This window comes from Eptatretus burgeri, chromosome 10 (assembly GCF_056783735.1).
Source record: "Eptatretus burgeri isolate ZD-2024b chromosome 10, Ebu_testis_v1, whole genome shotgun sequence".
Taxonomy (NCBI): domain Eukaryota; kingdom Metazoa; phylum Chordata; class Myxini; order Myxiniformes; family Myxinidae; genus Eptatretus; species Eptatretus burgeri.
This window is the reverse complement of record NC_140970.1, coordinates 3143019-3159531: the sequence shown is the minus strand read 5'-3', so window position 1 is coordinate 3159531 and position 16513 is coordinate 3143019. Positions and strand designations below refer to the sequence as shown.

General features: G+C 43.0%; 1 protein-coding gene across 2 annotated transcripts in view; it reads right to left on the bottom strand.

Annotated features, from left to right (window-relative positions):
- Window positions 1-7033, bottom strand: part of LOC147017825 (uncharacterized) — a 16478-nt gene extending 9445 nt beyond the window's left edge. For both annotated transcript variants that reach the window (XM_085896855.1, XM_085896856.1), the window contains exon 1: window positions 6864-7033. In XM_085896855.1, coding sequence (XP_085752981.1) covers window positions 6864-6980 — 117 coding nt within the window. In that variant the 5' untranslated portion in view covers window positions 6981-7033. The remainder of the gene's footprint in view (window positions 1-6863) is intronic.
- Window positions 7034-16513: the final 9480 nt, after the last annotated feature.

Here is a 16513-nt window from a genome sequence, read left to right as displayed (position 1 = left end):
TGGGGGTACGAAGAGGAGAGTGTTGGAGTGGGGGTGCGAAGAGTGTTGGAGTAGAGTGCGAAAGAGAGTGTTGGGTGGGGGTACGAAAGAGAGTGTTGGAGTGGGGGTGCGAAAGAGAGTGTTGGGTGGGGGAGTACGAAAGAGAGTGTTGCTGGAGTGGGGTACGAAAGAGAGTGTTGGAGTAGGGGTACAAGAAAGAGAGTGTTGGAGTGGGGAGTACGAGAAAGAGAGTGTTGGGTGGGGGTACGGGGGTGAGGTGTTGGAGTGGGGATACGAAAGAGGAGTGTTGGAGTGGGGGTGCGAAAGAGAGTGTTGGAGTGGGGTGTACGAAAGAGAGTGTTGGAGTGGGGGTGAAAGAGAGTGTTTGGAGTGGGGGTACGAAAGAGAGTGTTTGGGTGGGGGTACGAAAGAGAGTGTTGGAGTGGGGGTACGAAAGAGAGTGTTGGAGTGGGGGTACGAAAGAGAGTGTTGGAGTGAGGGGGTACGAAAGAGAGTGTTGGAGTGGGGGGTACGAAAGAGAGTGTTGGAGTGGGGGTACGAAAGAGAGTGTTGGAGTGGGGAGTACGAAAGAGAGTGTTGGAGTGGGGGTACGAAGAGAGTGTTGGAGTGGGGGTACGAAGAGAGTGTTGGAGTGGGGGTACGAAAGAGAGTGTTGGAGTGGGGGGTACGAAAGAGAGTGTTGGGTGGGGGTACGAAGAGAGTGTTGGAGTGGGGTACGAAGAGAGTGTTGGAGTGGGGGGTACGAAAGAGAGTGTTGGAGTGGGGGGTACGAAAGAGAGTGTTGGAGTGGGGGGGGTACGAAGAGGGTGTTGGAGTGGGGGGTACGAAGAGAGTGTTGGAGTGGGGTACGAAGATTGAGTGTTGGTGTGGGGGTACGAAAGAGAGTGTTGGGTGGGGGTGCGAAGAGTGTTGGGTGGGGAGGTACGAAAGGGGTGTTGGGTGGGGGGGTACGAAGGGAGGTGTTGGGTGGGGGAGTACCGAAAGAGAGTGTTGGGTAGAGGGGTACGAAAGGGGGTATTTGGGTAGAGGGGGTACGAAAAGGGAAATTGTTGGAGTGAAGTACGAAAGAGAGTGTTGGGTGGGGTACGAAAGAGAGTGTTGGAGTGAAATTACGAAAGAGAGTGTTGGGTAGAGTGCGAAAGAGAGTGTTGGAGTGGGGAGTGAAAGAGAGTGTTGGAGTGGGGGGTACGAAAGAGAGTGTTGGAGTGGGGGTACGAAAGGAGAGTGTTGGAGTGAGTGCGAAAGAGAGTGTTGGAGTGGGGGTACGAAGAGAGTGTTGGGTGGGGTACGAAAGGGGGTGTTGGGTGGGGGTGCGAAGAGAGTGTTGGAGTGAAGGTGCGAAAGAGAGTGTTGGAGTGGGGGTACGAAGAGAGTGTTGGAGTGGGGGTACGAAGAGAGAGTGTTGGGTGGGGTGCGAAGGGAGAGTGTTGGAGTGGGGGTGCGAAAGAGAGTGTTGGAGTGGGGTGCGAAGAGTGTTGGGTGGGGGTACGAAAGAGAGTGTTGGAGTGGGGTGCGAAAGAGAGTGTTGGGTGGGGGTACGAAGAGAGTGTTGGAGTGGGGGTACGAAGAGAGTGTTGGAGTGGGGGTACGAAAGAGAGTGTTGGAGTGGGGGTACGAAGAGAGTGTTGGAGTGGGGTACGAAGAGAGTGTTGGAGTGGGGGTACGAAAGAGAGTGTTGGGTGGGGGTACGAAGAGAGTGTTGGAGTGGGGGTACGAAAGAGAGTGTTGGAGTGGGGGTGCGAAAGAGAGTGTTGGAGTGGGGGTGCGAAGAGAGTGTTGGAGTGGGGGTACGAAAGAGAGTGTTGGAGTGGGGAGTGCGAAGAGAGTGTTGGAGTGGGGGTACGAAAGAGAGTGTTGGAGTGGGGTACGAAGAGAGTGTTGGAGTGGGGTACGAAAGAGAGTGTTGGAGTGGGGGTACGAAAGAGAGTGTTGGAGTGGGGGGTACGAAGAGAGTGTTGGAGTGGGGGTGCGAAAGAGAGTGTTGGAGTGGGGGGTGCGAAGAGAGTGTTGGAGTGGGGGTACGAAAGAGAGTGTTGGAGTGGGGGTACGAAGAGAGTGTTGGGTGGGGAGTACGAAGAAGAGTGTTGGAGTGGGGAGTGCGAAAGAGAGTGTTGGGTGGGGGGTACGAAGAGAGTGTTGGAGTGGGAGTACAGAAAGAGAGTGTTGGGTGGGGGTACGAAAGAGAGTGTTGGAGTGGGGGTACGAAAGAGAGTGTTGGAGTGGGGGTACGAAAGAGAGTGTTGGAGTGGGGGTACGAAAGAGAGTGTTGGGTGGGGGTACGAGAAGAGAGTGTTGGAGTGGGGTACGAAAGAGAGTGTTGGGTGGGGGGTACGAAAAGAGAGTGTTGGAGTGGGGTACGAAAGAGAGTGTTGGAGTGGGGAGTACGAAAGAGAGTGTTGGAGTGGGGGTACGAAAGAGAGTGTTGGAGTGGGGGGTACGAAAGAGAGTGTTGGAGTGGGGGTACGAAAGAGAGTGTTGGAGTGGGGGGTACGAAAGAGAGTGTTGGGTGGGGGTACGAAAGAGAGTGTTGGAGTGGGGAGTACGAAAAGGGAGTGTTGGAGTGGGAGTGCGAAAGAGAGTGTTTGGAGTGAAAGTGGGCTGAGGTGGGGTGAAGTGTTCAGGTAGGGTACGAAAGAGAGTGTTGGAGTGGGGGTACGAAAGAGAGTGTTGGAGTGGGGTACGAAAGAGAGTGTTGGAGTGGGGTACGAAAGAGAGTGTTGGAGTGGGGGGTGCGAAGTGAGAGTGTTGGAGTGGGGAGTACGAAAGAGAGTGTTGGAGTGGGGTACGAAAGAGAGTGTTGGAGTGGGGGTACGAAAGAGAGTGTTGGGTGGGGGTACAGAAGAGGGGTGTTGGGGTGGGTACGAAAGAGAGTGTTGGAGTGGGGGTACGAAAGAGAGTGTTGGAGTGGGGGTACGAAGAGAGTGTTGGAGTGGGGGTACGAAAGAGAGTGTTGCCAGGTGGGGGGTACGAAAGAGAGTGTTGGGTGGGGGTACGAAAGAGAGTGTTGGAGTGGGGAGTGCGAAGAGAGTGTTGGAGTGGGGGTACGAAATTGAGTGTTGGAGTGGGGGTACGGGGAGAGTGTTGGAGTGGGGGTACGAAGAAAGAGAGTGTTGGAGTGGGGAGTACGGGGTGAAGAGAGTGTTGGAGTGGGGGTACGAAGAGAGTGTTGGAGTGGGGGGTACGAAAGAGGGGTGTTGGGTGGGGGTGCGAAAGAGAGGTGTTGGAGTGGGGTACGAAGAGAGTGTTGGAGTGGGGGGTACGAAAGAGATGTTGGAGTGGGGGTGCGAAAGAGTGTTGGAGTGGGGTACGAAAGAGAGTGTTGGGTGGGGGTGCGAAGAGAGTGTTGGAGTGGGGGTACGAAAGAGAGTGTTGGAGTGGGGGTGCGAAGAGAGTGTTGGAGTGGGGGTACGAAGAGGGTGTTGGGTGGGGGTGCGGGGGTGAGTGTTGGGTGGGGGTACGAAGAGGGTGTTGGAGTGGGGGTACGAGAGTGAGTGTTGGAGTGGGGGGTACGAAGAGAGTGTTGGAGTGGGGGGTACGAAAGAGAGTGTTGGAGTGGGGGGTACGAAGAGGGTGTTGGGTGGGGTGCGAAAGAGAGTGTTGGAGTGGGGGTACGAAGAGAGTGTTGGAGTGGGGGTACGAAAGAGAGTGTTGGGTGGGGTACGAAGAGAGTGTTGGAGTGGGGGTACGAAAGAGAGTGTTGGAGTGGGGGTACGAAAGAGAGTGTTGGGTGGGGGTACGAAAGAGAGTGTTGGAGTGGGCACGAAAGAGAGTGTTGGAGTGGGGGTACGAAAGAGAGTGTTGGAGTGGGGGTACGAAAGAGAGTGTTGGGTGGGGGGTACGAAAGAGAGTGTTGGAGTGGGGGTGCGAAGAGGAGTGTTGGGTGGGGGTGCGAAGAGAGTGTTGGAGTGGGGGTACGAAGAGAGTGTTGGAGTGGGGAGTACGAAAGAGGGTGTTGGAGTGGGGGTACGAGAGTGTTGGAGTGGGGTGCGAAAGAGAGTGTTGGAGTGGGGGTACGAAGAGAGTGTTGGAGTGGGGGGTACGGGGTGAGTGTTGGAGTGGGGTACGAAGAGAGTGTTGGAGTGGGGGTACGAAAGGAGGGTGTTGGAGTGGGGGTACGAAAGAGAGTGTTGGAGTGGGGGTACGAAAGAGAGTGTTGGGTGGGGGTACGAAAGAGAGTGTTGGAGTGGGGTACGAAATTGAGTGTTGGAGTGGGGGTACGAAGAGGAGGGTGTTGGAGTGGGGGTACGAAAGAGAGTGTTGGGTGGGGTGCGAAAGAGAGTGTTGGGTGGGGTACGAAAGAGAGTGTTGGAGTGGGGTACGAAGAGAGTGTTGGAGTGGGGGTGCGAAAGAGAGTGTTGGAGTGGGGGTACGAAGAGAGTGTTGGAGTGGGGGGTACGAAAGAGAGTGTTGGAGTGGGGGTACGAAAGAGAGTGTTGGAGTGGGGAGTACGAAGAGAGTGTTGGGTGGGGGGTACGAAAGAGAGTGTTGGAGTGGGGGTACGAGTGTTGGAGTGGGGGGTACGAAAGAGGTGTTGGGTGGGGGTGCGAAGAGAGTGTTGGGTGGGGTACGAAAGAGAGTGTTGGGTGGGGGTACGAAAGAGTGTTGGAGTGGGGTACGAAAGAGAGTGTTGGAGTGGGGGGTACGAAGAGAGGTGTTGGAGTGGGGGTGCGAAGAGAGTGTTGGGTGGGGGTGCGAAGAGAGTGTTGGAGTGGGGTGCGAAAGAGAGTGTTGGAGTGGGGGTACGAAAGAGAGTGTTGGAGTGGGAGTGCGAAAGAGAGTGTTGGAGTGGGGGTACGAAAGAGAGTGTTGGAGTGGGGGTACGAAAGAGAGTGTTGGAGTGGGGAGTGCGAAAGAGAGTGTTGGAGTGGAGTACGAAAGAGAGTGTTGGAGTGGGGGGTGCGAAAGAGAGTGTTGGAGTGGGGGTACGAAAGAGAGTGTTGGAGTGGGGGTACGAAGAAGAGTGTTGGAGTGGGGTGCGAAAGAGAGTGTTGGAGTGGGGGTACGAAAGAGAGTGTTGGGTGGGGGGTGCGAAGAGAGTGTTGGAGTGGGGAGTACGAAGAGAGTGTTGGAGTGGGGGTACGAAGAAGAGTGTTGGGTGGGGGTACGAAAGGGAGTGTTGGAGTGGGGGTACGAAAGAGAGTGTTGGAGTGGGGTACGAAAGAGAGTGTTGGGTGGGGGTACGAAAGAGAGTGTTGGAGTGGGGGTACGAGGGTGAGTGTTGGAGTGGGGGTACGAAAGAGAGTGTTGGAGTAGAGGTGCGAGGAGAGTGTTGGAGTGGGGTACGAAAGAGAGTGTTGGAGTGGGGGTACGAAGAGGTGTTGGAGTGGGGGGTACGAAGAGAGTGTTGGGTGGGGGTACGAAAGAGTGTTGGGTGGGGGTACGAAAGAGAGTGTTGGGTGGGGGTACGAAAAGAGGGTGTTGGAGTGGGGTGCGAAGAGAGTGTTGGGTGGGGTGAAAGAGAGTGTTGGGTGGGGGGTACGAAAGAGGGTGTTGGAGTGGGGGTACGAAAGAGAGTGTTGGAGTGGGGGTACGAAAGAGAGTGTTGGGTGGGGTACGAAAGAGGGTGTTGGGTGGAGTGCGAAGAGAGTGTTGGAGTGGGGGTGCGAAAGAGAGTGTTGGGTGGGGGTGCCGAAAGAGAGTGTTGGGTGGGGGTACGAAGAGAGTGTTGGAGTGGGGGTACGAAAGAGAGTGTTGGGTAGGGGGTACGAAAGAGAGTGTTGGAGTGGGGGGTACGAAAGAGAGTGTTGGAGTGGGGTACGAAAGAGAGTGTTGGAGTGGGGGGTACGAAAGAGAGTGTTGGAGTGGGGGTACGAAAAGAGTGTTGGAGTGGGGGTACGAAGGAGAGTGTTGGAGTGGGGGGTACGAAAGAGTGTTGGGTGGGGGTACGAAGAGAGTGTTGGGTGGGGTACGAAAGAGAGTGTTGGGTGGGGTACGAAAGAGAGTGTTGGGTGGGGGGTACGAAAGAGAGTGTTGGAGTGGGGGTACGAAAGAGAGTGTTGGAGTGGGGGTACGAAAGAGAGTGTTGGAGTGGGGGGTACGAGAGATTAGTGTTGGAGTGGGGGTACGAAAGAGAGTGTTGGAGTGGGGGGTACGAAAGAGGGTGTTGGAGTGGGGGTACGAAGAGAGTGTTGGAGTGGGGAGTACGAAATTGAGTGTTGGAGTGGGGGTACGAAAGAGAGTGTTGGAGTGGGGGTACGAAAAGAGAGTGTTGGAGTGGGGGTACGAAAGAGAGTGTTGGAGTGGGGAGTGCGAAGAGAGTGTGGGTGTTGGGTGGGGGGTACGAAAGAGAGTGTTGGAGTGGGGGTACGAAGATTGAGTGTTGGAGTGGGGGTACGAAGAGAGTGTTGGAGTGGGGGTACGAAGAGAGTGTTGGAGTGGGGTACGAAGAGGGTGTTGGAGTGGGGGTACGAAAGAGAGTGTTGGAGTGGGGTACGAAGATTGAGTGTTGGAGTGGGGGTACGAAAGAGAGTGTTGGAGTGGGGCACGAAAGAGAGTGTTGGAGTGGGGGTACGAAGAGAGTGTTGGAGTGGGGGTACGAAGAGGGTGTTGGTGGGGGTACGAAAGAGAGTGTTGGAGTGGGGTACGAAGAGGGTGTTGGGTAGAGTGCGAAAGAGAGTGTTGGGTGGGGGTACGAAAGAGAGTGTTGGAGAGGGTGTTGGGTGGGGGTACGAAGAGAGTGTTGGAGTGGGGGTACGAAAAGAGGGTGTTGGAGTGGGGTACGAAAGAGTGTTGGAGTGGGGTTATCGTTGCAAAACTATCCTCTCGTGACGTCACATACAAAATACCAGACGGGCGAACACTGAAGGAAAAACAAGACATACAAAATGAAATCTTGAAACATTAAACAGGATCCCATCAGAAACCTTGTCCGTATTACTCGCTGCACTTCCATCAGTCGCCATCAACTGTTGCAGCTTTTCCAGATCTCCAGCATAAGCCAAGTTACACGCCTCCACATCCGACACAGCGAACTCTTCCATTTTGAGCTGTGCAGTGTGGAAAGTGGGCACAGAGCACAAGACCCGAACGTCTCCTTTTTACTCCTTAAAGTTTTTCACATCAAAATAATTAATATACAAACAATACAAAACACACCCGATGGGAAACGATTCGGAAATAGTTTTACAACAATTTCTCCCTCAATGAAGAAAGATGTTTCTAACACTACTTGTACTGACATGGACATCAATTTGTGTATAAAACACGACACGATCGAACCCGAGGCACAAATCACAAAGGGAAGTGGGATGGAGGAATATTATACGGACATTATACACGGATATTATACCCGGACGTATACACGGACATTATACTCGGACATTATACACGGACATTATACACGGACATTATACACGGACATTATACACGGATATTATACACGGACATTATACACGGATATTATACACGGACATTATACCCGGACATTATCCACGGATATTAAACACGGACATTATACACGGACATTATACACGGATATTATACACGGACATTATACACGGATATTATACACGGACATTATACACGGATATTATACACGGACATTATACCCGGACATTATCCACGGATATTAAACACGGACATTATACACGGACATTATACACGGATATTATACACGGACATTATACACGGATATTATACACGGATATTATACATGGACGTTATACACGGATATTATACACGGACGTTATACACGGATATTATACACGGACATTATACACGGACATTATACCCGGACATTATCCACGGATATTAAACACGGACATTATACACGGACATTATACACGGACATTATACACGGATATTATACACGGATATTATACACGGACGTTATACACGGACATTATACACGGATATTATACACGGATATTATACACGGACGTTATACGCGGATATTATACACGGATATTATACAGGGATATTATACACGGATATTATACACGGATATTATACACGAATATTATACACGGACATTATACCCGGACATTATACACGGATATTATACACGGACATTATACACGGACATTATACACGGACATTATACACGGATATTATACACGGACATTATACACGGATATTATACACGGACATTATACACGGATATTATACACGGATATTATACACGGACATTATACACGGATATTATACACGGACATTATACACGGATATTATACACGGACATTATACACGGATATTATACACGGACATTATACACGGACATTATACACGGATATTATACACGGACATTATACACGGATATTATACGGACATTATACACGGATATTATACATGGATATTATACACGGATATTATACATGGATATTATACACGGACATTATACATGGATATTATACACGGATATTACACACGGATATTATACACGGATATTATACACGGATAATATACGGATATTATCTACGGACATTATACATGGATGTTATACACGGATATTATACACGGACATTATACACGGACATTATACACGGATATTATACACGGACATTTATACGGACATTATACGGACATTATACACGGATATTATACACGGAAATTATACGGATATTATACATGGATATTATACGGACATTATACATGGATATTATACGGATATTACACGGATATTATACGGACATTATACATGGATATTATACACGGATATTACACGGATATTATACGGACATTATACGGACATTATACCTGGATATTATACACGGACATTATACACGGACATTATACACGGACATTATACACGGATATTATACACGGACATTATACACGGATATTATACACGGACATTATACGGATATTATACGGAAATTATACACGGATATTATACATGGATATTATACGGACATTATACATGGATATTATACCACGGATATTACACACGGATATTATACGGATAATATACACGGATAATATACGGACATTATACGGACATTATACGGATATTATACACGGATATTATACACGGACATTATACGGACATTATACGGACATTATACGGACATGTATACGGACATTATACACGGATATTATACACGGACATTATACACGGATATTATACACGGATATTATACACGGACATTATACGTATACGGATATTATACACGGATATTATACGGACGTTATACACGGATATTATACCACGGATATTATACGGATATTATACGGACATTATACCCGGACATTATACGGATATTATACACGGATATTATACACGGACATTATACACGGACATTATACACGGATATTATACGGACGTATACGGACATGTATACCACGGACATTATACACGGACATTATACACGGATATTATACATGGATATTATACACGGACATTATACACGGATATTATACATGGATATTATACACGGATATTATACGGATATTATACACGGATATTATACCCGGACATTATACGGATATTATACGGATATTATACGGATGCGGATAATTACGGATATATACGGACATTATACGGATATATACCGCGGATATTATACACGGACATTATACACGGACATTATACGGATATTATACGGATATTATACACGGACATTATACGCGGACATTATACGGATATTATACACGGACATTATACACGGATATTATACGGATATTATACGGATATTATACACGGACATTATACACGGATATTATACACGGATATTATACGGATATTATACCACGGATATTATACACGGACATTATACGGACATTATACACGGATATTATACGGATATTATACACGGACATTATACACGGATATTATACACGGACATTATACCACGGACATTATACACGGATATTATACACGGATATTATACACGGACATTATACACGGACATTATACACGGACATTATACACGGATATTATACACGGATATTATACACGGATATTATACACGGACATTATACGGACATTATACGGATATTATACACGGACATTATACACGGACATTATACACGGACATTATACACGGATATTATACACGGACATTATACGGACATTATACGGATATTATACACGGATATTATACCCACGGATATTATACACGGACATTATACACGGATATTATACCACGGACATTATACACGGACATTATACACGGACATTATACACGGATATTATACACGGACATTATACACGGATATTATACACGGACATTATACACGGATATTATACACGGACATTATACGGATATTATACACGGATATTATACACGGATATTATACACGGACATTATACATGGATATTATACCACGGATATTATACACGGATATTATACACGGACATTATACACGGATATTATACACGGACATTATACACGGATATTATACACGGATATTATACACGGATATATACGGATATTATACACGGAAATTATACATGCATATTATACACGGATATTATACACGGATATTATACGGACATTATACACGGATATTATACACGGACATTATACACGGACATTATACATGGATATTATACACGGACATTATACACGGATATTATACACGGATATTATACACGGATATTATACACGGACATTATACGGATATTATACATGGATATTATACACGGATATTATACACGGATATTATACACGGATATTATACGGACATTATACCACGGATATTATACACGGACATTATACACGGACATTATACACGGATATTATACACGGACATTATACACGGATATTATACACGGACATTATACGGATATTATACATGGATATTATACACGGACATTATACATGGATATTATACACGGACATTATACACGGATATTATACCACGGATATTATACACGGATATTATACACGGATATTATACACGGACATTATACGGACATTATACACGGATATTATACACGGACATTATACACGGATATTATACACGGATATTATACACGGATATTATACACGGACATTATACACGGATATTATACACGGACATTATACACGGATATTATACACGGATATTATACGGATATTATACACGGATATTATACGGACATTATACGGACATTATACACGGACATTATACGGATATTATACACGGATATTATACCACGGATATTATACACGGACATTATACACGGATATTATACACGGACATTATACACGGATATTATACACGGATATTATACCACGGATATTATACACGGACATTATACACGGATATTATACCACGGACATTATACGGATATTATACACGGATATTATACGGATATTATACGGACATTATACGGACATTATACACGGATATTATACACGGATATTATACACGGATATTATACACGGACATTATACACGGATATTATACACGGATATTATACACGGACATTATACACGGACATTATACACGGATATTATACACGGATATTATACACGGACATTATACACGGATATTATACACGGACATTATACACGGACATTATACACGGACATTATACACGGATATTATACACGGACATTATACACGGATATTATACACGGACATTATACCACGGACATTATACGGATATACGGATTATACACGGACATTATACGGATGTGGATATTATACGGACGTATACAGGACATTATACACGGACATTATCCACGGATATTAAACACGGACGTATACGGACATTATACACGGACATTATACACGGACATTATACACGGATATTATACATGGATATTATACGGACGTTATACGGACATTATACACGGATATTATACACGGATATTATACACGGACATTATACACGGACATTATACACGGATATTATACGGATATTATACACGGATATTATACACGGATATTATACACGGACATTATACACGGACATTATACACGGACATTATACACGGACATTATACGGATATTATACGGACATTATACACGGATATTATACACGGATATTATACACGGATATTATACAGGATATTATACACGGACATTATACACGGACATTATACATGGATATTATACGGATATTACGGATATTATATGCGGATAATATGCCGCGGATAATATACACGGACATTATACGGACGTGCCCGGATATTATACCGCTGATATTATACGGACATTATACACGGACATTATACCACGGACATTATACACGGACTTTATACGGACATTATACTCGGACATTATACACGGACATTATACCACGGACATTATACACGGACATTATACACGGATATTATACACGGATATTATACACGGATATTATACACGGACATTATACACGGATATTATACACGGATATTATACACGGATATTATACACGGACATTATACACGGATATTATACACGGATATTATACACGGACATTATACACGGATATTATACACGGATATTATACACGGATATTATACACGGACATTATACACGGACATTATACTCGGACATTATACACAGACATTATACTACGGATAATTATACACGGATATTATACTCGGATATTATACACGGATATTATACCCGGACATTATACACGGATAATATACACGGATAATATACACGGATAATATACACGGACATTATACACGGACATTATACACGGACATTATACACGGATATTATACACGGACATTATACACGGATAATATACACGGATAATATACACGGACATTATACACGGACATTATACACGGACATTATACACGGATATTATACACGGACATTATACACGGATATTATACACGGATAATATACGGGACATTATACACGGATATTATACACGGACATTATACGGATATTATACACGGACATTATACACGGATATTATACACGGATATTATACATGGATATTATACACGGATATTATACGGATATTATACACGGACATTATACACGGATATTATACCACGGACATTATACACGGATATTATACACGGATATTATACATGGATATTATACACGGACATTATACATGGATATTATACACGGACATATACACGGATATTATACACGGACATTATACATGGATATTATACATGGACATTATACGGACATTATACACGGATATTATACACGGACATTATACCGGATGGATATTATACACGGATATTATACACGGATATTATACGGACATTATACGGATATTATACGGATATTATACGGACATTATACACGGACATTATACACGGACACGGATATTATACACGGACATTATACACGGATATTATACACGGATATTATACACGGACATTATACGGATATTATACGGACATTATACACGGATATTATACCGGGATATTATACATGGATATTATACGGATATTACACGGACATTATACGGACATTATACACGGATATTATACATGGATATTATACACGGACATTATACATGGATATTATACGGATATTATACACGGATATTATACGGACATTATACACGGATATTATACGGAAATTATACATGCATATTATACGGATATTATACATGGATATTATACGGACATTATACGGATATTATACACGGATATTATACACGGATATTATACATGGATATTATACGGACATTTACGGATATTATACGGACATTATACACGGAAATTATACATGGATATTATACACGGACATTATACGGACATTATACACGGATATTATACGGATATTATACACGGACATTGTACACGGAAATTATACATGGATATTATACACGGACATTATACACGGACATTATACACGGATATTATACACGGATATTATACACGGACATTATACGGACTGGATATTATACACGGACATTATACACGGATATTATACACGGACATTATACGGATATTATACACGGACATTATACGGATATTATACACGGACATTATACCACGGACATTATACACGGATATTATACACGGATATTATACACGGACATTATACACGGATATTATACACGGACATTATTATACACGGATATTATACACGGACATTATACACGGATATTATACGGATATTATACGGATGACATTATACGGATATTATACACGGACATTATACACGGATATTATACGGATATTATACACGGACATTATACACGGATATTATACACGGACATTATACGGATATTATACATGGATATTATACCACGGACATTATACACGGACATTATACGGATATTATACATGGATATTATACACGGATATTATACGGATATTATACGGACATTATACTCGGACATTATATACGGACATTATACACGGATATTATACACGGACATTATACGGATATTATACGGATATTATACACGGATATTATACACGGACATTATACACGGATATTATACACGGATATTATACACGGATATTATACACGGACATTATACACGGATATTATACCACGGATATTATACCACGGACATTATACACGGATATTATACACGGATATTATACGGATATTATACGGATATTATACACGGACATTATACACGGATATTATACACGGACATTATACCGCGGATATTATACACGGATATTATACGGATATTATACGGATATTATACGGACATTATACACGGATATTATACACGGACATTATACGGATAATATACGGATAATATATACGGATATTATACACGGACATTATACACGGACATTATACACGGACATTATACACGGATATTATACACGGATATTATACACGGATAATATACGGATATTATACACGGACATTATACACGGACATATGTATACGGATATTATACACGGACATTATACACGGACATTATACACGGATATTATACACGGATATTATACACGGACATTATACACGGATATTATACACGGACATTATACACGGATATTATACACGGATATTATACGGATATTATACACGGACATTATACATGGATATTATACACGGATATTATACGGACATTATACACGGATATTATACACGGATATTACACGGACATTATACACGGATATTATACACGGATATTATACCACCGCGAGGGGACATTATACACGGATATTATACACGGATATTATACACGGATATTATACACGGATATTATACACGGACATTATACACGGATATTATACGGATATTATACACGGATATTATACACGGATATTATACACGGATATTATACACGGACATTATACACGGACATTATACACGGATATTATACACGGACATTATACGGATACACGGATATTATACATGGATATTATACACGGACATTATACACGGACATTATACATGGATATTATACACGGATATTATACGGATATTATACACGGACATTATACACGGATATTATACACGGACATTATACACGGATATTATACATGGATATTATACGGACATATACGGATATTATACACGGACATTATACACGGATATTATACATGGATATTATACACGGACATTATACACGGACATTATACACGGATATTATACACGGATATTATACACGGACATTATACACGGATATTATACACGGATATTATACACGGATATTATACACGGACATTATACACGGATATTATACACGGACATTATACACGGATAATATTATACACGGATATTATACACGGACATTATACGGACATTATACATGGATATTATACACGGATATTATACTACGGACATTGTACGGACATTATTATACACGGATATTATACATGGATATTATACACGGACATTATACACGGACATTATACATGGATATTATACACGGATATTATACACGGACATTGTACACGGATATTATACACGGATATTATACACGGACATTATACACGGATATTATACACGGATATTATACACGGATATTATACACGGACATTATACACGGATATTATACACGGATATTATACACGGATATTATACTGCGGACATTTATACACACGGATATTATACACGGATATTATACACGGACATTATACACGGATATTATACATGGATATTATACCACGGACATTATACACGGATATTATACATGGATATTATACACGGATATTATACCAGCGGATATTATACACGGATATTATACACGGACATTATACACGGATATTATACGGATATTATACGGATATTATACCACGGATATTATACACGGATATTATACCACGGACATTATACACGGATATTATACGGATATTATACGGACATTATACACGGACATTATACACGGACATTATACACGGATATTATACACGGATATTATACACGGATATTATACATGGATATTATATACGCGGATATTATACGGATATTATACACGGATATTATACACGGATATTATACGGACATTATACACGGACATTATACGGATATTATACGGATATTATACACGGATATTATACACGGATATTATACACGGATATTATACACGGACATTATACACGGAAATTATACACGGATATTATACACGGACATTATACACGGACATTATACACGGATATTATACACGGACATTATACACGGATATTATACGGATATTATACACGGACATTATACACGGATATTATACACGGATATTATACACGGATATTATACATGG